Source organism: Nomia melanderi, chromosome 7, assembly GCF_051020985.1.
Source record: "Nomia melanderi isolate GNS246 chromosome 7, iyNomMela1, whole genome shotgun sequence".
In the NCBI taxonomy this organism is placed as follows: Eukaryota; Metazoa; Arthropoda; class Insecta; order Hymenoptera; family Halictidae; genus Nomia; species Nomia melanderi.
The window spans coordinates 8,330,361-8,352,022 of NC_135005.1; the positions used below are offsets into that span (position 1 = coordinate 8,330,361).

Below are 21,662 nucleotides of genomic sequence, written 5' to 3' on the forward strand. Positions count from 1 at the left end.
CTAATGACCATATCAGATTTGCGTATCGACAATCAAAAGTTAATAAAAAATTTAGTTATGTTAATAATAAAAGATTATGTATTGTTTCTTTATTCTTTAGTATTTCAAAATTCGATATCTAATTTAGTTTTCTGTGAAAGAATTTCTTAATGTTTCTAAAAATTCTTATTCACAAAAGGTTGTTAATCCCTATTAATTTCCGAATATTAAAGAATTCTTAACTCAAAGAACATTTACTGATGCAAATAAAATATGTATTATTTCAAATACCGTTTCAGTTAACAAAATCTTCACATTACGGTGCAACGATTGACAAAACTATTGCACATGCTTCATACAAGAAGAAAGAAGATAGACGAAACCGCTCAACTATAGGTCTACTTAACAGTGGTTCTCATTCTTCAATGTAAATAATAAACTACTAATTAGATAATAGATTACGCATTATTTTTTTTACTTAATAATTAATAATTAACAGTTTCCATTGATACTAAGAGTAATATTAAATTATAATGTAATTAAAATTAACTTCAAGTGAAGAAAATAAATTAAATTAAACTTGAATTTCTGTAAACCAAAGACTAGAAATATTTTTAGTAGAACTGAGAATGTTTCAAATGTAAAATATTTTGTGGCCCTGAAAAGGGCCAGTTTTGTTATTTGTTATTTCTTAAGCCTTCTTTTCAGTCTTCTTTGGCAGAAGTACTGCTTGAATATTGGGAAGAACACCTCCTTGAGCAATGGTAACGCCGGACAAAAGTTTGTTTAACTCTTCGTCATTTCTGATTGCAAGTTGTAAATGTCGTGGAATGATCCTGGTCTTTTTGTTATCACGTGCTGCGTTTCCCGCCAATTCCAGAACTTCAGCAGCCAGGTATTCCATAACGGCAGCCAAGTAAACGGGGGCTCCAGCTCCAACTCTTTCTGCGTAGTTTCCTTTCCTTAAAAGTCTGTGGATACGACCAACGGGAAATTGTAACCCGGCTCTATTGGAACGAGACTTCGCCTTTGCCTTAGATTTTCCACCTTTTCCACGGCCAGACATTTTTCAGCAGATACGATAATATCGATGAAAATAAAACACACTTGAACTCCGCTCGCCTTGACAATCGGAACGATTCTATTTTTGCGGCCCCTCTGCTTCGTATTTATACCGTTTCAGGTAGCTACGCACAGCCAATGAGCGTCGCGCTCCATTCTGATTGGCGGGAAAGAACAGATGTCTTATACCGTACTAAATTCCTTCTTTTACATACTTGACATATGTATACGTTATATACTTTTGTTAATTATTTAGTTTCACGTAATTTTTCATTAGATATTAATAGTTGAATATTTTTCGAATTTATTAAAACTATACAAGTTTTGAAACTATATAAGAAAGTATACAAGAGAGAAAATTAAAAATTTTACAGACCAATTAGACAAAACAAAATTAAAGTGAAATATTGAATTTCTAATAAAAATGTTTACTTTACTAAAGATAATATGAAAACTTTTTCAAATTTTAATTGAGTTTTGTGTATTTTATTTGCATATGTGATTTTGACTTGTATTTTATTAGTATTCAAAATACAAAAAACACAATATAAATGATTTTTTGTAAAAATTATTATTAATACAAATGAATAAAATTTGTAGAGTGAAGTAACATATTTTAAAATGTATTTACAATAAATTTTTATATAAGAATTCACTAATCATTTGTTATTTATCCAGACTAATATTTTGCTGCATTTGTCAATGTTGCTGCAATTTAACAAGAAGAAACAGTTTCACAGCATTCGTATATCGCGTCATATTAATGTCTTTTATTTACAGCGATGCACCCAAAGAAAAATTTGCATGATATTTGTTTCTTGTTCGCCAGGATATAAAAATCGGTACATATTTTTTAGGCAGTATTTATTTCGTTAACTTTTTTATTCGTTTTGGATGATATTCTTGTCGAATTTATCAACAATTAATGTATACGGGAGAAATGAACAGGCTACATTCGGTAGACGACGAGACAGCGTTGTTAGCTTCATCTGATTCTAATTCTCTATATTATTTTCTACAACAGTTATTTGAACAGTTATAGAAGAATTCATTTATCAAGGTTAATATAATTGGTATAGGATAAATTAAGATTGTTTTATAAAACAGGGAGTATGTAAGATTGTAGTATAAAAAATAAGTAATAAAAAAATAATGATTTATTTGACCGTATGTAGAAATATTTTGATGAATACAACGTTATTTTGTTTATTTGATGAATATTGTACAGTTGGTTTAATATTATGTATTTCTTTTTCACAAACTGCTATTTATTTTCACATATGGCTACGCCTGAACTGTGAACATCTGTCGAAATATTCACGGGGCACCCATGAGAGTGGTCAACATCTGGCTGCAAAACAAACGACGATTCTTTTAGAGAAAAAATTTACGTCAAATGCAATTTCTATAATATTTGCACAGAAACTTAAAAATAGTTCGTTTTAGAATAATTGTACAGCATATATAACATCGATAAATGACTTCGTACGTTTCATACACCTCTTTGGAACATATATTTTACTATGGGCGTGTAGGTATTAATAAGTTTTCATTATTGATTGAAGATCTCTTTAAAATAGAAAAATAAAAAAGAAGTATTTTTACAATTTTACTTCGATTTTTAAAATTAATTAAAATAATAATCATGATAATTGTGAATGTTCTTTTTCAGTAAGTTTCGGTAACCGTAACTAACAATATTTTTTTAAGCATGATCTGAAAATCAGTATTATATTATGATGGTACGACATTCCATTGTAATTTAAACAAAGAAACCAATACATTATTGTAAAAAAATTAATATAACTTAGTATATAAAAAGCATCTACAGAATAGCGTCCGTATGCATTCTACGAAATCAATTCTATTGTTCGAAGGTAACGGTAGTACCAACGCACCAATAACGTGCTCGGAAACTCGTGCTGCGTTCTGATTGGTTTGCCGAAGCTGCTCCATTTTGATATATATAGAGGCCACTATGCTGCCGTAAGTCATTCTTTCTCCAGCAGTCGTCGACTCGAAGTGAGATTTGATTCAAGTTTTAATTTGTGAGTCTATCGTTGGTCGTCATTATGCCGCCAAAAGTTAGTGGAAAAGCAGTAAAGAAGGCTGGCAAGGCGCAGAAAAATATCAATAAGGCTGACAAGAAGAAGAAACGGAAAAGGAAGGAGAGCTACGCAATCTACATCTACAAAGTCTTGAAGCAAGTGCATCCCGACACTGGTATCTCGAGTAAAGCCATGAGCATTATGAACAGTTTCGTTAACGACGTGTTCGAGCGCATCGCTGCTGAAGCATCTAGACTGGCCCATTACAACAAACGTTCGACCATCACTTCCAGAGAAATTCAGACTGCGGTCAGGCTCTTGCTGCCTGGTGAATTGGCTAAACACGCAGTTAGCGAAGGTACCAAGGCAGTAACCAAGTACACCAGCTCAAAATAAGCGAAAATATATTTTTCGCCACAACAAAATCGGTCCTTCTCAGGGCCAACAAATATTCATACGTTGGAACTACATCCATAAATAACTAGTCATATTGTCATTTAACTTTATTTCTTGTCACTTCTCATAATAACTTACTAGGTAACAGTTAAATAGAAGGTTTTTACAATATATTTATAATACTTGCAGTTTGTAATTTTGTAGATTTACAAAATCTAATCGCTGAACAAATTTTTGTTTATTCTAATTCTCGTAAATTTGTTTTTCGTTACAGTGTAGTTACATTGTTTCTGAAATGGGTTCAACTATACTTTATAAAATTTGGTTTAGATACATGGTGTTTCGTCATATATTTTTAACATTTTATTCTGCAACTGAGAATAAAAGGAAATTCTATACTGACTAAATGTTTAATTATATGGTTTTCAAGTTATTGGTGATTAAGTTTTTTTTCAAAATTATGACGATTCGTTAATGTTGCACATAGAATGTTAGTATGAGTGCGAATAGCTGGAAACTGTATTTTTAAGAACTTGCAAATGAAGTAGGGATTTCAATTTCGTCACTCTTGAATTTCATCTTATTTCAGTTTATCAAAACATCTTCTAAAACATGTATCACTTGTTGAATATTTAATACTAGTGCACAGTAAAAATTATCCCCCCTTCCCCGCCAGAAAACTTAGCACTATCAATATTTACAGCAGACAGTATTATTTCATAGAATTAGTACAAAACGATCTTTAAAAAGCTATTCTATAACACATGTAGATAAAACATTTTTATAATCTTATAAAATATTTACTTAAAAAAAGATCAATCACGTTATAATTCCGATACATGATTGTTTTATTATGAAATGAACAAACACTGTATACAGTATAGAAAATAGAACAAATGCGGTTCCCACCTATTTACATTTTGCGTTATTTCTCAAAAAAGTTTCTTCATACAGTTTACTTGTTTCGTTTTGTTTCATTGATTTATACAATTTCACAAAACATTGCCCGTTCGACAGGATGCCGCAATAATTTCTTTACATACGGTTTAGAACGCTCTGAATCGATCTGAGCTCCGTTATTAATTTTTGTCCATGAGGTTGATTGTAGAGGGTAGTTAAGCATTTCGAAATTACATCTTGGCATTTGGTGATGATTTTTCGCCTGCATTAACAATGATTATTTAATAATCGAGTAATGTTACTTGGTGTAATCGAATTAAGAAATAGATTACCTAATGAAGTTATTCGTTATATTAGAATGAGTTATGAAATAATTAACCAAATTTGCTGTTGATTGTATTAAGTGAAATTCGTTTCCTTCGTTTAACCAGGTTCGAGTGTCCTTTCCAATCATTCTAAAACAATAGAAAAGTTGTATATAAGTTTTTGTAATTGTCCTTATTTTAATTAATTAATATATAATAATAGTCAACTCTTACTTGTAAATATCTAAAAGATCCTCCATTGAAATACCTAGTTGTAGGAATCCAGAAATAATTCTAGCATTCGATACGTTTAATTTACACGCTTTTATTTCTAACTGCTTTATCAGAAAGTCTAGATAAATATAAACATAGTTATTTATATTTGTATGATCTGTGTCTTCTTTAAAATTAAATAAAAATTATCTCATTACCAACTGGGAAACAATGTGGTGATCCAGAATATTCCTCACCAAGGGATATAATTTTGCTCATTAAAATTGCCATTTTGTCTTCTGCAGAGGATGCATTTTGTAATTCTACAAAATAGGTAATGTAGCTGTACTATTTTTTTTGTTATCTAACAGATTGAAAATAAATATAAACAATATAATACAAATACCATTGTTAATAATATTAGTCCAAATTTCCTGAATCAACATTGCATCTTGATGACCAGAGCAATGAATTATGGCTAATTTGCATTCCCATAATTGCAGAGGGTCTGCATATTTTTCGTAAAGCTGCAATCATTAACGTAAATTATTAATACACAGAAAATTGGGGTCTAGTAGCGTTATCCAAAAGTTCTGTCAGATATTAAAATTTCACAGAAACAATATTTATTATTTTATTATTCTGCATTATAACAATCTATTACCATTCCTCCTTAGTTGTTTTTTACCACTGTGGTCATAAAATTGTTGGTGATTAAATGTTGGTGAAATTAAAAAGAAGATAGAACTTTTCATTAAAACCTAATACAAGCAAAATTATGTTATGAATACTTTAACGTACCTTCGTAATATCGAGCAATGAATATTTTAATGCTCTAAACGTTTCTTCGCTCAGTCGATCGCCCAAATGTTGATTGCAAACTGTGTCTAATATCTATAAAATAATATAAATATTAATATTCTTCTAAATAAACTGCTTTTAATATAATATTAACAAATTTTTACCTGTTGTTGTATTCTGGCCACTTCTACTTTATCTTCCAATTCGCGCAAAAATATTCCAAGGTATGAAGCGTATCCAGCTTGATCACTTCGCATACAAACAACTGCACGAGCTAAGTACTCGACTCTTTGCGACAGTGGTATATTAGATCTATATAAAGAATAAGATATCTTATACTGACAACAACATTTTGTATTTTGTATGTATTTTATACTACAAATAATATTCGACTATTCAAGAAATCGTCACTTTACTGTATATGAAAAAATTCTTGCAAAATACTTTTTTGAATGGAATCAATTTTCTTCCTATAAAGTGTCCGCATAATTGTACGTACTCTTTAGACGCCAGAGAGTCCAAGATTTTAGCTGCGGCGGCATGATTTTTATTTCTTTCGTAAAATTGCCAAAGTAAATCAGGTGCATTAACACGAGTGAGATAAGCTTCCAGAGACGGGGCTGCGAGCGCAACCAGTTCTCCGTGAAGCCTTCGTTCTATCATCCAAGCATACACTGAAGCGTGAAGAGTTTCACAAGGTGAATGCAAAGCGTCGTTTATGATGTCATGCAACTAAAACAAATTAAGACATTAATAAATTAAATATAAAAATAATTGACTTCGAATCTTAACACTAAATGTACCGTGACTGGTCAAATAATAGGTTTTAAAATTTGATTACAAATTCTGCGTTTTCTTTCGTTAATTTAACTTTATATCGATTCCGATATTGCCAAAATAATTAGTTTTTCAATTTTTGTGTTTTCTTTTGTTTCTGTTTTCAATAAGATAAATTTATCGTTTAACTTATTTACCATTATTTTGCAACAACTGATTCGACTGGTTACAGTAGAGCTAGTTACATATAAAGTGTTGTTATGTTTAGTATTAAGGAATTACGTCTTACTATTTCTTTTGCTGGAGTGACGGACATAGTTGAAGCATTCTGAGATAACGGTCCAGGTTTATTGGGTACAGTGGGTGTTAATGGACTTGAAATACTTTGATTGTAAAGATGGTCCAGTAGTGTAATAAATTCTTTATAAATTTCCATTCTATATAATAAATCAAAACCACATAAATTATTATAGCATCGGTGTATGCAGTTTTATTTAAAAATTGGAAAGTTCTAGTTAATACCTTTTCATATAAGCAAATCGACCCTCCTGATCTTCGCTTGGTTCATTGTTTTTATAATAATGTAATGCAGCGTTATTGAGGTCTACTCTGTCTGAACAACACAGACATAATTCGAGCACACCAGAATAAAACTGGCACGCGATGAATTGCTGACAAACTGCGCTTAAGTTTAATCTGGGAGCCACCTCTTTGCACAGCTACAGATATAAATGTAAAAAGAGAAAAATAACATAAATCATGTTTACAATAATAACGAAAATTTTACTTACCTTTAAAGCAGATTGTAAGTGACACTCTTTCTCTTCAGGATTAGTACAACTTTTTGCTTTTAAAATTATTTCATTGGCCTATAATTTATAGAATTTGTAATTGTATAATTGTATTCCTGTTAATGGAAACTTAAAAACTGTATTTTTCAATACCTTAGAACAAACTGCATCTTCGCTTCTATACAAATTTGGACAAACTTCTCTCAACCGTTGACTAACAATATCTACAGATGCATTATCCCCAAGGTAACTGTCAATCGTTAATATATGTTATTAAAAAATATATTCACATTATATTTAGTCTGCTTACCTGTCGATAAGGTGAATAATTAATAAGGAAGAAATTTCGTGGCCAATAAGAATCAGATCTCTGAAGGTAGCTGTAGAAAATTGATTTATTTGATCCTATAAATCAAATTCCGAAACATAAATATTTTTAAATGTATATTAAAAAATGTATAATGTGAAATTGAATTGACAATTTACCTTCGACAAACAATTAACAATGTTATTTAAATGATTTTCGCATAAAATCTTCCAAAGTTCTAAGACTTCACATGCATGAGTGATAAAAATTTTTAAAGCAGCTAAAGAGTTTCTTTCTTCAACTATTGGTTCCTGATAATGATTAGTTACCGTTGTTTCAAATCCATCAGTTATATTTCTGCTAGTGTTAGGTCTGGAAATAATAATTTCTAATACAGGAACAATTATAAATCGTTACCAACAAAGTCTGGAATAATATGTACAGCACATACTGTTTTGTAATGTGTGTATTTTTGTTGAGAAATGATCTTAACGCTTGTAGAAGTCCTAAAATCCAAGTAACTTGTCTTACTGGAATAGTGCTAGAAATCTGAAATTATTAAATACGCAACATCTCATAATTGCAACCTCATTACTTTTAAGAAAATTTATTTAATATTAATATTATGAGTAATGGTACGCGGTTTAGAAAACTTTTGTCAGTTGTTGCAGTCGTTTTTTATGATCGAATGTAATATTTTAGTGGGCTGAAGCCTCAATTTACCTGTATCTTATTATTCACAGTTTCTTGTTTAATGCAACGCATACTCCATATAGGGCGAAGTATTCGTCCGACATATAAATATAAACCATTGTGTTTCGCAGAAAATTGTTGTAATGGAATGTCTGTATTAAGTCCTACAGGTGCATGAGGCCGGAAACCTTGATATCTCATATCGTAATTAGGAACCCTGGGCGTTGATGTGCGTATATCTACTAAGAAATGCATACGTTTTATCAGTACACCTATAATAAAAAAGAAAGCAAAACTTACATATGCAAATGTACCTGTATTCATGTTAACGAAAGTATTATGTACATCCATTCCGGGTCCAATACCCGCTGTCACGCGTTGACTACCATATAAAAAGAATGCTCTTGTTGCCCATTCCGCTAACTATGTATTATAAAATAGGATATTTAATATTTATTTAATGTGAACATTATGTCTGTACTAAATTATTGGGTTAATGCATAAATTTTGACGTTTGTTGTACGTGATTAACAAAAAAATGCTTTTCCCCGAAACAAATAACATCTGTTTTTAAATTATTATAACGTGTATAAAAGACACTTCTTTCTTCGTTTTCACGTAGTTTTAGTTTAGTCAGCAAACAGTTGAGAACCCTTTTTTTTATTTCTTTTAAAAACACGTTGAAACTTTTGCATCAACCCAATATTTCTTCACAAATTTAATTTTGACTAATACCTCAGCATTCTGAGAACTTTCAAGTGTTGCTAAAATGAGGCAGGTTGCGCATGCTTGGTCTAGCGATTGTGATTGAAAATATGCGCGCACCGCTTCTGTATCCGGTCCACGTTGTTCTAAAAGAAGCTGTTTCAAAATGTCCACTGGACGAACTTGTACAAAAATTATTGCACCCTGTGTACGTGTATAAAAATATAAATAATTAATAAATTGATGTCATTTTTGATAAATTGATTCGTGAAAATTTATCCACTTTCTACCTGAGATGTTAAAAATATAAATTTTCTGGGGGCTTCCATATGTTGTCTCACAAGAAGTGGAGGTTCCCCTTGGGAAGAACTTTGCTTCTCAATTCGTATAGCTGGTTCAACAAGAATTTCTGACATCGCCCATACAGGACTATCAAGGGATAGTGGACTTTGAGTTTCAGCTAAATAATTTGTAAATGGATAAGCATCATTGCTTAAGCATAAAGCTGTTTCTGTGTCTCCATCACATACAAGAATTAATGTTCCTGTAATAAAAATATTACACAACTTATAAACTTCTTATGAAAGATACATTACGCCAAAAGGAAAATGTTTCAATCTAATTCGTAGATGTATATATAAATAATTTCTTTATGTTAATATATTTTTTAAAGAGTAAAATGATTACAGAGATGAGTTGTAGTATACAATGACAGAATTATAAGATAAAGAATTAGACATATAAAGACCACTTCAATATCATTTCAAAATTGTTTTATCCTTAAACTCATATGGTTCTCTAAATAATTTAAAAAATGGAAATGACTTCGAAATTATCTTCATATCTTCACTTATCATTCAAATTTAAAAATTCATATGGACTATTTTATATACTCAATTCTATTACAATACCTTTACGGTAATGTGCCATTTGCACTTTTCTTGGTCTCATTACAGTAGCATTGGCAGCATATCCTGGTGGTAATCTAACATGTATTAATTGGAGACCTTGAGGCCGGCTTGTTGGGTTGGTGATTAAAGTACAACTAAAGTAGAAACGTGTTCCTGTAGCTGCAACTACAACTAAATTTAAATGTACTGATTCGGATTCTGTAATAGCAGATATGCTCACCAATGGTCGGAAATTATTGCTATCGAGAGTTCTAAAATATACAAATGAAATTTTCAAGTTATGATTAATCATAAGTTACTGAATAGTGTGCAGGATTTATCTCTCTGTACATACTTAACAACGTGAACGGCATTTTGTACTAAAGAAGCTTGTGACAAAGATGTGACTTTGGATGCACCATCATTATCAATATCCCAAACTGTTATCGTTCCCTTGTCACCAAGGGTGTATAAAATATTACGCGAATCGTCCACAGAAATTTGTATTATCGTTTCTTCTTCCGATAAAGCTATAGTAACAAAGGATGGCACTAGGAATGATAATGGACCTTCGGAATGATTGATTTTCTTGCACCGTTTCCCGAACCAACTACTTTCTGCCTATACAATATGTAAAACAGTTTATTATTACTTTTCGTATTAGTTTTACTGATTATAATTTTTATATTCATCTAAATATTTTTACCTGGTAATATATTTCGTATAGGGAACCATTTCTACCACCAAGAAAAATTCTACCACTGTTTGTATTTGCTATTATTGTAATTCCTATACCATCTGTAGTTACAGTAAAAATTGGTTCAGGAACTAGCTGCATTTCAGGTGACGTACCTAAGTAATATACAAAAAAAAATTAATGATAAAGTAAAAAAATTCTTAAACAATGAATGAGAAGAAACTAGAATACCATCAGTATGTTCTGTTAATATGACTCCAAGAATAGTTATTTCCACCATGGTTGTAAGGATCAATAAATATTTCACATAAGATTGAAATACTCCAGGTTTGGGTTTTACTAAACCTACGCTTACTATAGTCTCATTTAATCCATCGAAATATGCTATATCAGTCCTGAAAGAATATCATTCTAATAATTTACTGGTTCGTGTTTTATTTGTAACTTGTATAAATAGTTAAAATAATATTTACTCATTTTCATATGACCAAACGTATATGTCGCTATCAATTGTAAGCCATGCTTTTGAAATTTCTGTGAATAAGCCCATCATACAATGACATTGCATATCTAAACAAATATTAAGGATTTATAGCCTATGAAATGGAAAGGAAAGTAAATCAAAATATTTAAATGTTTTAAAGGATACGATGAAAGTGTTCCATTATTTCGGAAGGCAAAGAAATTTTACTATGCAGTTTCATTTGGTTTATATTGGAAAAACACATTGACATTCCATGTAAACTAGGGTAATCATTATCATCTAGACCACTGACAGTTGGTCCTCCTATAAAATTAACAATACGTGTATCTTTAAGCAATAAATGTTTTATAACTCTATTAGTATTTAAGTGTGAAATAAAGAAATAAACAACTATTTACCTTGAACATTATATCTCATAAGGTTAATTAATGAAGGGAAATTACTATCCGCTGTAATATGTGCATCTACCACTTTTCCTGCCATTTCCAAAGCATCTAAATGTATTTTAAGTGGTTCCATTTCTGTGAGAGTCATATTTACACTAAATAAGGAGAAAAATCATCAAACTAGTTTATATTTCCACATTATAGCATTAAAATAATTTTTTGTAATATAATAAATATGCATATAAGTAACGCTGAAATTATATTTAACTCTAAAATATAGTGCAAACAATTGATTTCAAAACAAGGACACAATAAATGTAAAATAGATATTACGTGTTATCTTTTGTTAATAACAAAACTATCAAAAAATAGAAAAAAAGTTGAATTTAATAACTAATTATTTTAATTATATTTATAACAATTTATTAATGACATTTTAATCTTTCATTTTTTATAATGCAATACCGTGGCTGAAGGTTAGACTTGTTTATGGAAACAAAACTCGAACAATACTGAAAATAATATAATAACATAAACATTTTTGGAAATTTAGTAAACGCACAAATTAAAATGTGTATATTTAGATTATGAAACACTTACAAAAATTTGTTATAATTATTTTTACACTGTCGGTGACACAGAATATTTCACGAGGTTTGTGCCGCTCGCGCCATACAAATAAAATTTAGGCTACGTATCCTATAAAACACTACGCATGCGTGTATTTGTAAGTACATATCATTGGTTTTAATTTATCTTGTAGATGAAGATACATATATTTGAATTCAAACCGTGCGCGTGCATTTAAATTCGACAAGCCATCCGTTAAAACATTATGAATTAAAAATAATGAAATTTCTTCATTACTATTATAACTTAATATTCGTAAGTTTACTTCACAAATTAAATCGTGTACATCATTTAATTAGTGTCGTATTATCCTTAATAACGAACATTTCAATATTTTTCATTACATTGACTTTTTTGATCTTGCTGATAGGACATTTATACGAATATTTCAACAGGTTTTTAATAATTTTATTGTATGCGATATATTAAATGTTCAAAGTCTTTATTGCGAGCTTGGGTTAAAGAATGACAGTTTGTGCCCAGTCGACGGTGGTTGGACTCATTGGAGTTTATGGAGTTCTTGTTCTGGAAAATGTGGATATAAGGGGAAAAGAAGTAGACATCGTCTCTGTAATAATCCATTACCTTCTAATAATGGTGGACCTTGCACTGGTTCTAGTTATCAAATTGAAACTTGTCAAATTACTGGTAACTGTCTGACAAGAATATTATTAATTAATAAAATTTCGATGTCTAATTTATTTGAACATGTTTTTAGGATGTACAATGAAGGACTATGAAGATGTTGTACATAATCATCCTATACGTTTAGAAGAATTAAAAGTTGTGAACCAAATACATAGAAAATTACCTGCTCTGATCGAATTATGTTTTTCTGTTGATTGTATGTTTTCCATTGTTAAAAAGATTCTTGGAAATAATGCTGTAAGGAGTAACACCATATTTTTAATTACCATTAAAGTAATTAATTTTAGGAAAAAAATTTATTAATATCATTGAATGTTTTCATAAAGATGCAATATTGGAATGCTATGAATTGTGTTAAATATGATGTTGGATGTCCAAGTAAATAAATGAGTATTCACTATAATTAAATTACGTATAAATGATAATATATTTTACACAGATCCTGGAGGTTGGAATACTTGGGGATCATGGTCATCGTGTACTGCTGTTTGTGGAAGAGGTAAAAAATATCGCATAAGAACCTGCGATAATCCAGTTCCTTCAAATCCACGATTAATGTGCAACGATTCACCTTTGGAAATGAAAAGTTGTGTGGGACTTAACTGCAAAAAGCACTTAAGTATATTGGATATACTCTGTGTATGATGTAAATTATTATTATTATTATTATTATTTTACATATTATTTTTATATTTTACTAGCGGGAACTTGGTCTGATTGGAGCAATTGGAGCACATGTAGTGTACAATGCGGTAGTGGTATTCAATTGAAAAACCGATTATGCTTAAAAGTGCAAAGTGCACAGGAAGCATTTTGTAAAGGTCCAACAAAGGAGATAAGTGTTTGCACAATCAGCAATTGTTCAAGTAAGAAAAAAGGAAGTACAATGTCTAATAATACATAATGCTATGTTAAAATATAATTATTCATACTATTCCATTAGTAAATGGACTATGGTCCCCATGGACAGTTTGGTCATCTTGCTCATCGAATTGTGGGATAGGTACACAATTAAGGAATCGTATGTGCAACAATCCATCTCCAAGCGGTGATGGTACCCCCTGTTCTGGTTCTGCTTCTGAAGTTCGTCAATGTTTCAGTAAACCATGTAATGGTAAGTTTACAATTTTATTAGTTTGTATTGTATGTAATAATATTATTTTAATTGATAGTTAAATCACATGAAGTTGCACATTTTTTGGAAAAAAGTAGTCTTGGGTATTCAACGTATGACAGACCTTTGCGTTTGCTTCATATATATTTAAGATTTTTACCACTGACACCATTTGGTGTGCTCATCTATCGACATGAAAATAATTGTCATGGTTCATTCTGTGATTTTGTAAAATTATCTTTGCAAAATGGCAAAGTAGTACTCATATCTCAGATATCTGATTGTACAATGGGTGTAATTCATGAAGATAAACTGGAAGTAAATTAAAAACTTTTTCTTATTTTAATGTCTTATAATTTACATAATATATTTTGTAGATTGGAGAATGGCACGTAATATTTGCAGTAATATATCCATCACATGGTGTGTTACGTGTTAACAATGGTTTACATAAAATCAGTACCTTTTCATGTATTCCAAGGTCGTATAACTTAGATCATATTATGAAAATTGGAGAATTATTTAAAGGTCAAATACAAGAAATAATTATTAATTTCACACCTATTTCACTTCGTGTATTAAAGGTACATTGATTGCTGTTTATACATTATTATCTCGAATAATTTAATATTCTTACAGTACAAAATATTGTTTAGGGTAAATATGATACAAAGCCAAAAGCTGTTCCTTCCAGTATTATTAATGTACAATTCTTAATGGGAGATGTTGAGGAAGCTTTTATCTTTATTGATTTGACAGAATCGGTTACAGTTCCATGCCCAAAAAATATGGAATCTTGGCAAGTAAGAAGTTTTCTAAAAATCATATTTTACATAATAATGATTTTTATATATCATAATGCAGATCATAATTGCAGTCAAAATACAAGCTGTAAATGGTATTTTAGCAATTATACCAGATGATTTTTCCAATAAGTACATCTTACTATTGTTAGAGGAGGGAAGAGTAAAACTTAGATTTCATTACGGAATGTCTTATGTTGGAACTGAAAGCATGGAACACATTTTAGCGGAGGAATGGATTCAAGTAGTGGTAGTTCAAGATGGTAAAAAGTTATACATGCAAGTTAATGGAAATGAGAAGAAATATGTACCTTCAATTTCTGAAAGTATTGTTATAGCTGGAACCAATATATTCATAGGAGCTATACGCGACGAAATAAGGGTAAACGTTTCTTAGTAATATTGCTTTTTATTTGACGGTAATGATAAATTTTTTAATAGGAAAAGATATGTCCCAAATGCATAGAAATACCACAAATGAGTTTTACTCTTGGATATCTTAATATAGATGGAAATGAAGTAGATCTGTTGTCACTACCAGTTTTAGAAACAACGAGTAAACATTATGCAAGTCGTATTGTTAGTTTATCTGGTAATAATCATTAGTAAATTAGTGTATATTATATCTAATATATATCATAACTTTCGTTATATTTTGTAGATTACTATGAAGAAGTTTCATTACCGTTAGGTCAAGAGCTCAAATTATCATGTTTCTATGATAAAGTTCCTCGTGAAAAACAAATACATGTAACATCCAAAAAAACGTATGTTGCATGGTTATTACTGGATAAACTACTTTATTCTTACGGAGACAGGTAAAACGTTTCAATACTTTTTCTATATTTCTTTTTGTAATAATTTTTTCTTTGTTGAATAGTGACTTCTATCACATAAAAGACAATGGTCGTGTCAGTACTATTAGTATTGCAAGTTACATATCTCGTAATCAAATTGAAAATGTTTATTCGTGTCATATTCATCGTTATACAAATAAATCGTATAGACTTTCAGACCGAGCTACTTTCACATTTGGAATTATTGTAACTGATAAAAATAGAGGTACTATAGTGTCATTTAGTCTACAACATTTGATGTAAATATTAGTTTTAAAAAATATTAAATTTTTGTTCATAGAATTTGAAACGTTAATTTGGAGAGAATGGTATTTCGTTTGTGGGATTATAATTGTATGTTTCACATTTATATTGATTTGGTGGGTATTGGAAGGAATACAAGAAATTCGGAAAGGGTAACATTCAATATATACATAAATAACTTTTTACAAATGAAAACACAAAGTTATACCTATCAAATTCAATGGAGACTTTTTTTTAGGTATGGCTTTTATAGACTTCCAGAAATATTAAACAATGATCCTACTTCCATTATAAATTTTGTTCAGTCTAAAAATGGAATGACTTTACTTGGTGGTCAACAAGCTGTAAATGAAGTTGCATTAGAAATTACAAACAACAATTAAGGTATTAACATGTTAAACTGATGGGTCCCCGATTAAAAATAAGCATATCTATAAGTGTTTCAATAAAATATTTATATTTTATTCCTTTCTTCTATAAAATAGATTTATGTTAATTTTGACTTGTAACAGCGAATACAATCATTTTTAACAATATATCTAAAAAAAATAAAATTTCTGAAGTTACAGTAATATAAAATAATATGGTTCTAGTACAAAAGTATTTAAGGCAACACGAATTAAAATTTTAAAAAATATATTTATATAAATATCGCTTCACAACGACGGCAGCTTTTATTTACAATTAGACGATACAACATGGGATTCTACATTGTAAGAATCAATTATCTTTAAAAACAAACAAAAATTGTAATTAATAATTTTCTCGATTACTCATATATTCAACAAACCTACTGAAAGACAATATAATTCACATCATGTATTGCTTGTGTAAACTTAACATTAAATCGTAGACTTCGATTTGTTCAATAAATCTGAGTAAATGCTATTTTATGGTACAATATTTTGAGCAAGTACTCTTAATGATACTGTTTTAAAACGTATAGCTGTTACAGAAATTTAATGCAACATAAAATGAATGTGTGAAATAAATAGAATGTATTCCTGCATTTTCATGATACATTATTTGAAATGATTTATGATTACTCAGGTAATATTCTCCCAAGATTCACTACTACTGCTACTACCAGTCACAGAGGAATGTCTTGTAATCTGAGGCAATTCAAAATGCCATTTTTTGTCTTCGTCTATGGCAAGTCCGTTAGCTATTTCATAATTCAATAAAGGTGGTCTTGCCTTGATGCCTAATGTTGTAGGTCTATTATTAGGATTTTCATCTAACATCATTTTAAGTAAATCATACTGAAAAAGAAATATTTCCAATTAAGTCGACTTGATTAAAATATATAGAAACTAGCTATTTTCTCACCTCAGCTGGATGATCGATATCGAAGTTCCTTGGAAACACTGATTTTCTTAAATTTATAAGAGCTGCTACTCTTTCCATTTCAGTAACAAATGGAATGAGAAGTTCGAACAAAATGATTCCTAACGAATAAATATCAACTTTGTAATTATATCCTAGTCCATTTATTTGTTCTGGGGACATGTAAAGATGAGTACCGACATAAGCGGTATGTAAACTGTTTCTCAGAGAAACATCTTCATTTTTCGAAGGGGGTGTATGAGCTTCGTCATACCCTTCTGTTATCGCTGTGACGAGACCAAAATCGCCCACTTTTATTTTGTTATCAAAAGAGAAGAATATATTTGATGGCTAAAATTTGAATATTAGAAACAAGATATTAAATTTTTATATCAAATTAAAAAATAAATTTTAAAAAATACTAATATAAAGCAAAAACTAAATTACTAATCGCAATGACTAAAAACATATCATTTCATTTATGCTATAACGCATTTAGGTTTACACTTTATGTGTTCAATTAAACCATATAAAGAGTTCAAACATTTACCTTCAAGTCGCGATGAATAAGCCCTTGTAAATGAACATATTCTACAGCTTCAACAATTTGCTGAAATATATTTAATACCCGATGATAATCCACCATTGATTGACTTTTCAACCACTCCCTGAGGCTTAGCCTTTGGCACAGTTGCATTTGTATGTAAAGAAACATTTTCGGGGATTTATTACGAGTATTCGTTTTGTTATTTAAATCTAAAGAAAATGATTTTTGCCGCTTTCTTTTCTCTTCTTTTTCCAAGTAATCGTTATTTTCAAAGTTTTCCAATGCAATGCTCTGAGAACATGTACAATCATCAATTTTCGGCAATGTCTCATCATTTGTGTTATTCGAAAGCGACAAATTAGAACTCTCAGTACTACAATTGCCAATGTCAATTACATTTTCATTCTGTTCCAGTGAATGAGATTTCTCAAAAACTATAAAGGAGTCTTCGTCTGAATCAGAATGATTAAATGCATCATACGCATCGCAGGCGCTTTCTATTGACGATTGATCAGTTTGAGAAATGTTAATAGAAACAGAATTATTGGCTTTCATTTCACTGGGACTTCCATCTGACGTAAATTCTGAATTTGGCAATGTAAGTTTATTCATCCATTTTGGATCATATAACTCTTGCCAGCCTGCAGGTGGACATTCTAACCACGCATTAAAGTATCTTACAATATTCTGATGATCCAATTTGGCCAATGCCTTCACTTCTCGCATTACCCTTTCTCTTGATGATTGACTGCAAATTAATATAAAATTAATAAAAGAAAATCATTAAGAAATAAAAATTTGCAAATTAAAATATCCAACCTATTCGGTAAAGCGATTCTTTTAATAGCGTAATTGCAATCATCTATTTTGTTTTTTGCTTCAAAAACAACACCATACCCTCCTTTTCCTAAACAATCTACTGGCTCAAAATCGGTCAAATAACGTGATTTGAAGTTATCAACGTTTTCTTTATCATTGATTATTTGAAGATTATTTGTGTTTGTCTCTATATGTCTCTCCACTATCAAAGGCTATAAAAATATGAAATTATATATTTATATTTATATATAGACCCCTTGCACTATCATTTAATTGTACAAAATCCAGGTCGTAATTGTATGTTTGGTCCGAAATTGTGATCAATAATGAGACTCATCAAAGTAGCGCAAGAAGTTAATATTAAAGACACTAAAGGCATTTATACTACCGGAAGTACTGCATCCTTAGCAGTTGTAGTAACATTTAACAGTCGTTGTGTTAACATGAAATTGAGAAGAATTGCCGTGGTAATAGAAATGATTAAAACTTCTTTCCTGTTTGAAGAAAATATTTTTCTATTAAAAGTTAATATTTCTGATTTCTTATTTTAATCTTACATACCACCAATACCACAGTGAAACAATTATAACTTCAACAGAAGTATCAGCATCTTCACTATGAGTATTATTAGATGTAAATGATTCTCGGTCTCCATTGATAATTGTTGAATTTGAATTAGTACGATTACATTGTGTGTTATCCACTTGTAACTGATCTTTTGAGTATAAGTAAAACCCGTTGTCTGTCGAAAGATATTTATCAAAGGAATTATTGATAAATAAACGTTTTATTTTAATGTTAAGTAATTTCAAAAATTTGTATACCCTTTACATATTCTGACAATGCAGTGATACTTTGTAAACCATCTATCTGAAGCAAAGCTTTATTATTCTCATGTTCGTCTTCTAGAGCTGGAAGGACTTTCATAAATGTATTACCTAAAATATATTAATCTTTATTATAATGTCACAACACAAAATAATAAAATAATGTCTGTTTTTTTCTTTTTTTTGAGAGAGAGAAAAAGTTTTCATACCAGTGGCAGGATAAAGTTGCAAAGGATATTTTGAGTGTTGCGTATATGGTAATGATACTTCCAATGATTTATATAATTCTGAATTTTCTTGTACATATAACTGTTTATCGTGTTTACCTAAATAAATTCCTGGACTAACTGAAAATTCTTTACCCCAAGACCACTGTGCACTATCAAATAAATTCATTTCTTTTAAATATTTATGCCCACTGTCTGCATTTGTATGTTCACGCCATATAGTAACAATTGGAGAATCAAACTAATAAAATATAAATGAGGACAATTAGTATGAGATTCCAAAATTGATCCTTGTTTTTGTATTTATCTAAAACTTACTTTATATTGCCACAATTTTACTTTAGGATTATTTTTGTTAATAGCCCATATTAAACCATCAGGTACAACAACTTTAATTTCAATATCTCGAATATGAGCTTCAATTTTGTTTTGGCAGTATACATCAGATTGAGGTAACAGTACCATCTCGTATTGGCCAACACTAAAGTTCCACCTATTCAAAAATATGTTTATATATGTAGAAATTATTTGATCAACAATATTTTAATCTTTATAAAATCTGTATGAGTTACCTTTCATTACCACTACGTGGTTCAACTGCTCTTACTGTTTGTTGGTACCGCTGGACAATAATTACATCTCGTTCAATATATGATTCTCCTCCAGTGTTATTAGTGCAACCAGTAATTCCACATTCATATAATATATCTCCGGTTGTACCTGAAACTCCTATTACAGAAATGAAACATTTCCATTTAAATTAATTACATTATGGGATAATTTATTGAAAAGAATAATACTAACATTTACAAATTTTTATGTTTAAAAATATATAACAATTGATACTACTTTCTTTTATTATAATGTGTGTTTACCTTACGTACATAGATATTACTACATATTTATAGATTCAAAATACCTTATAAGTTTTAATATTATCATTTATTTAATGAATGTATAATTTAAATATTTACCATAAGATTTCACTTCCCTACCACCAGAAAATACTAAATTATCAGAGTAACGGAAAGATGACTGTATTAATTGTGTTACAGACACAGGCACTGCTTCCAAATTTTTTTCATCTAATTTATATAATCCTCCATTTAAAGATGGTATAAAATAAATCCTTTTTCCATTGTCATTGAACTATAATAAAATAATAAAAGAAGATGAGAATTTTAAATTTCTGAAAATATTCAATGAAATGTTAGTGAAAATGTTTAAGATTTATATACCTCTCTATGATGTATGTTAGATGTTAACATAGGTTCTTCATTAAAATCCAAAGTCCATTGTTTCTTCCCTAAATTGCTTGCATCCAAAGCAGATATTTTTCCATCTAATGTGCTTACAAATAATAAACTAAAAAATATTTACTTTATTTACTTTACTGAAATTTTGTTTAAGCAACTAGAATAATAATATAACAATTTTGATAAAATTTGATCTAAATTTTCTTTTCTTTTTTATCTAATATTACTTATTAAAATAATCGGTTTCTACTTAATTTCTATTGTTATAAATTATTTCATAGAGAAAAATAAATGATATAAATGTATATAATCTAGTAATGAGAGTCAATAAGAGTAAAGCAGTGCTGATGAAATCGAGAATATAAGAAATCAAATAAGAAATATGCACTGAGACAGTCTCATTAAATGTTGCACCGTCAATATGAGACACACATGAAATAGCTTACAATTAGTTACCTTCGAGAAGATTTCTCATCGCAGAATGTCAGTTGTTTTCTATCATAACTGTCAATCAGCGGGAATATGAACGCAATTGTAAATAACAAACGAAACCATATTCGCCTCCGTAAATATATATCAAACATTTTTTACATATAGAAAAATTGATTACTTAAATACTACATTTTGTTTGGATGTTTACGTGGAATAACGTGCGCAATGTTTTATCGCGATATTTGATTAAAATACAATTGATATTGGTTACTCGGCGTACACCGATAAACCATGGTAAGCTCTGATAATTTTTAACAAACAGGAACTCTAGCGCCATCTCAGAAAAAATCTTTCCTATGCATGAAATACACACTCTATATAACAAATTACATTCAACTTTTAATTTCAATGAAATAAAAAATTGTATCATACTTTATGTTTTATTATATTACTGATTCAGCTTCAAAAGTTTCATAAATTTTAAAACATGTTCACTCGA

At 29.8% G+C, this 21,662-nt stretch overlaps 5 protein-coding genes across 10 annotated transcripts; 2 read left to right on the plus strand and 3 right to left on the minus strand.

Annotated features, from left to right (window-relative positions):
- Positions 1-167: 167 nt before the first annotated feature.
- LOC116424195 (histone H2A) lies at positions 168-1,123 on the minus strand. The gene has a single exon (XM_031970253.2). The coding sequence runs from the start codon at positions 1,043-1,045 to the stop codon at positions 671-673; it is 375 nt and encodes a 124-aa protein (XP_031826113.1). The 5' UTR covers positions 1,046-1,123; the 3' UTR covers positions 168-670.
- A 1,916-nt stretch (positions 1,124-3,039) lies between these two features.
- Positions 3,040-3,538, plus strand: LOC116424145 (histone H2B). Its single transcript, XM_031970147.2, has one exon. The coding sequence runs from the start codon at positions 3,114-3,116 to the stop codon at positions 3,483-3,485; it is 372 nt and encodes a 123-aa protein (XP_031826007.1). The 5' UTR covers positions 3,040-3,113; the 3' UTR covers positions 3,486-3,538.
- Positions 3,539-4,312: 774 nt separating this feature from the next.
- On the minus strand, positions 4,313-12,138 carry Nup154 (nuclear pore complex protein Nup154). Of its 5 annotated transcripts, none has more exons than XM_031970145.2 (28): positions 12,035-12,138; positions 11,900-11,946; positions 11,447-11,589; positions 11,214-11,351; positions 11,038-11,134; positions 10,796-10,959; positions 10,574-10,719; positions 10,223-10,488; positions 9,889-10,139; positions 9,268-9,521; positions 9,008-9,181; positions 8,587-8,695; positions 8,303-8,511; positions 8,031-8,128; positions 7,759-7,951; positions 7,583-7,677; positions 7,426-7,522; positions 7,273-7,350; positions 7,004-7,200; positions 6,771-6,918; positions 6,204-6,436; positions 5,869-6,016; positions 5,705-5,797; positions 5,310-5,430; positions 5,122-5,226; positions 4,925-5,042; positions 4,718-4,840; positions 4,313-4,647 (listed from the first exon to the last, which is right to left on the minus strand). In XM_031970145.2, exons 3-28 carry the CDS (start codon positions 11,580-11,582, stop codon positions 4,521-4,523), a joined length of 3,918 nt encoding a protein of 1,305 aa, XP_031826005.2. In that variant the 5' UTR covers positions 11,583-11,589; positions 11,900-11,946; positions 12,035-12,138; the 3' UTR covers positions 4,313-4,520. The 5 variants fall into 5 exon arrangements, with proteins under 5 accessions (XP_031826005.2, XP_031826003.2, XP_076225084.1 ...); XM_031970143.2 differs by having other exon boundaries at positions 8,303-8,514; XM_076368969.1 differs by having other exon boundaries at positions 11,214-11,375.
- Positions 12,139-12,237: 99 nt separating this feature from the next.
- On the plus strand, positions 12,238-15,644 carry LOC116424350 (uncharacterized). Its single transcript, XM_076368970.1, has 14 exons — positions 12,238-12,319; positions 12,460-12,712; positions 12,783-12,850; positions 12,932-12,949; positions 13,039-13,090; positions 13,152-13,331; positions 13,414-13,578; positions 13,656-13,826; positions 13,885-14,144; positions 14,204-14,410; positions 14,483-14,629; positions 14,691-15,011; positions 15,071-15,221; positions 15,291-15,644. Exons 1-14 carry the CDS (start codon positions 12,284-12,286, stop codon positions 15,449-15,451), a joined length of 2,190 nt encoding a protein of 729 aa, XP_076225085.1. The 5' UTR covers positions 12,238-12,283; the 3' UTR covers positions 15,452-15,644.
- A 704-nt stretch (positions 15,645-16,348) lies between these two features.
- Positions 16,349-21,490, minus strand: LOC116424142 (eukaryotic translation initiation factor 2-alpha kinase). Of its 2 annotated transcripts, none has more exons than XM_031970141.2 (13): positions 21,188-21,490; positions 20,714-20,825; positions 20,450-20,624; positions 20,048-20,204; positions 19,794-19,968; positions 19,458-19,716; positions 19,246-19,359; positions 18,983-19,163; positions 18,810-18,915; positions 18,422-18,633; positions 17,606-18,350; positions 17,059-17,406; positions 16,349-16,991 (listed from the first exon to the last, which is right to left on the minus strand). In XM_031970141.2, exons 1-13 carry the CDS (start codon positions 21,313-21,315, stop codon positions 16,776-16,778), a joined length of 2,928 nt encoding a protein of 975 aa, XP_031826001.1. In that variant the 5' UTR covers positions 21,316-21,490; the 3' UTR covers positions 16,349-16,775. The 2 variants fall into 2 exon arrangements, with proteins under 2 accessions (XP_031826001.1, XP_031826000.1); XM_031970140.2 differs by having other exon boundaries at positions 20,714-20,840.
- Between the last annotated feature and the right edge of the window lie 172 nt (positions 21,491-21,662).

Bases quoted from the DNA above. Each gene is read 5' to 3' on its own strand.
- LOC116424195 (XM_031970253.2), bottom strand. From the start codon at position 1,045: ATGTCTGGCCGTGGAAAAGGTGGAAAATCTAAGGCAAAGGCGAAGTCT.
- LOC116424145 (XM_031970147.2), top strand. From the start codon at position 3,114: ATGCCGCCAAAAGTTAGTGGAAAAGCAGTAAAGAAGGCTGGCAAGGCG.
- Nup154 (XM_076368966.1), bottom strand. From the start codon at position 11,582: ATGACTCTCACAGAAATGGAACCACTTAAAATACATTTAGATGCTTTG. The intron at 7,678-7,758 runs GTAAATTGTCAA...TTTGATTTATAG, and splicing joins TTGTTAATTGTTTGTCGAAG to GATCAAATAAATCAATTTTC. The intron at 4,841-4,924 runs GTAAGAGTTGAC...CTATTGTTTTAG, and splicing joins GATCTTTTAGATATTTACAA to AATGATTGGAAAGGACACTC.
- LOC116424350 (XM_076368970.1), top strand. From the start codon at position 12,284: ATGAAATTTCTTCATTACTATTATAACTTAATATTC. The intron at 12,713-12,782 runs GTAACTGTCTGA...ACATGTTTTTAG, and splicing joins TGAAACTTGTCAAATTACTG to GATGTACAATGAAGGACTAT. The intron at 13,827-13,884 runs GTAAGTTTACAA...TTTAATTGATAG, and splicing joins TTTCAGTAAACCATGTAATG to TTAAATCACATGAAGTTGCA.
- LOC116424142 (XM_031970140.2), bottom strand. From the start codon at position 21,315: ATGTTTGATATATATTTACGGAGGCGAATATGGTTTCGTTTGTTATTT. The intron at 19,164-19,245 runs GTATACAAATTT...ATCTTTCGACAG, and splicing joins ATTGTCAGAATATGTAAAGG to ACAACGGGTTTTACTTATAC. The intron at 18,916-18,982 runs GTATGTAAGATT...TTCTTCAAACAG, and splicing joins GTTTCACTGTGGTATTGGTG to GAAAGAAGTTTTAATCATTT.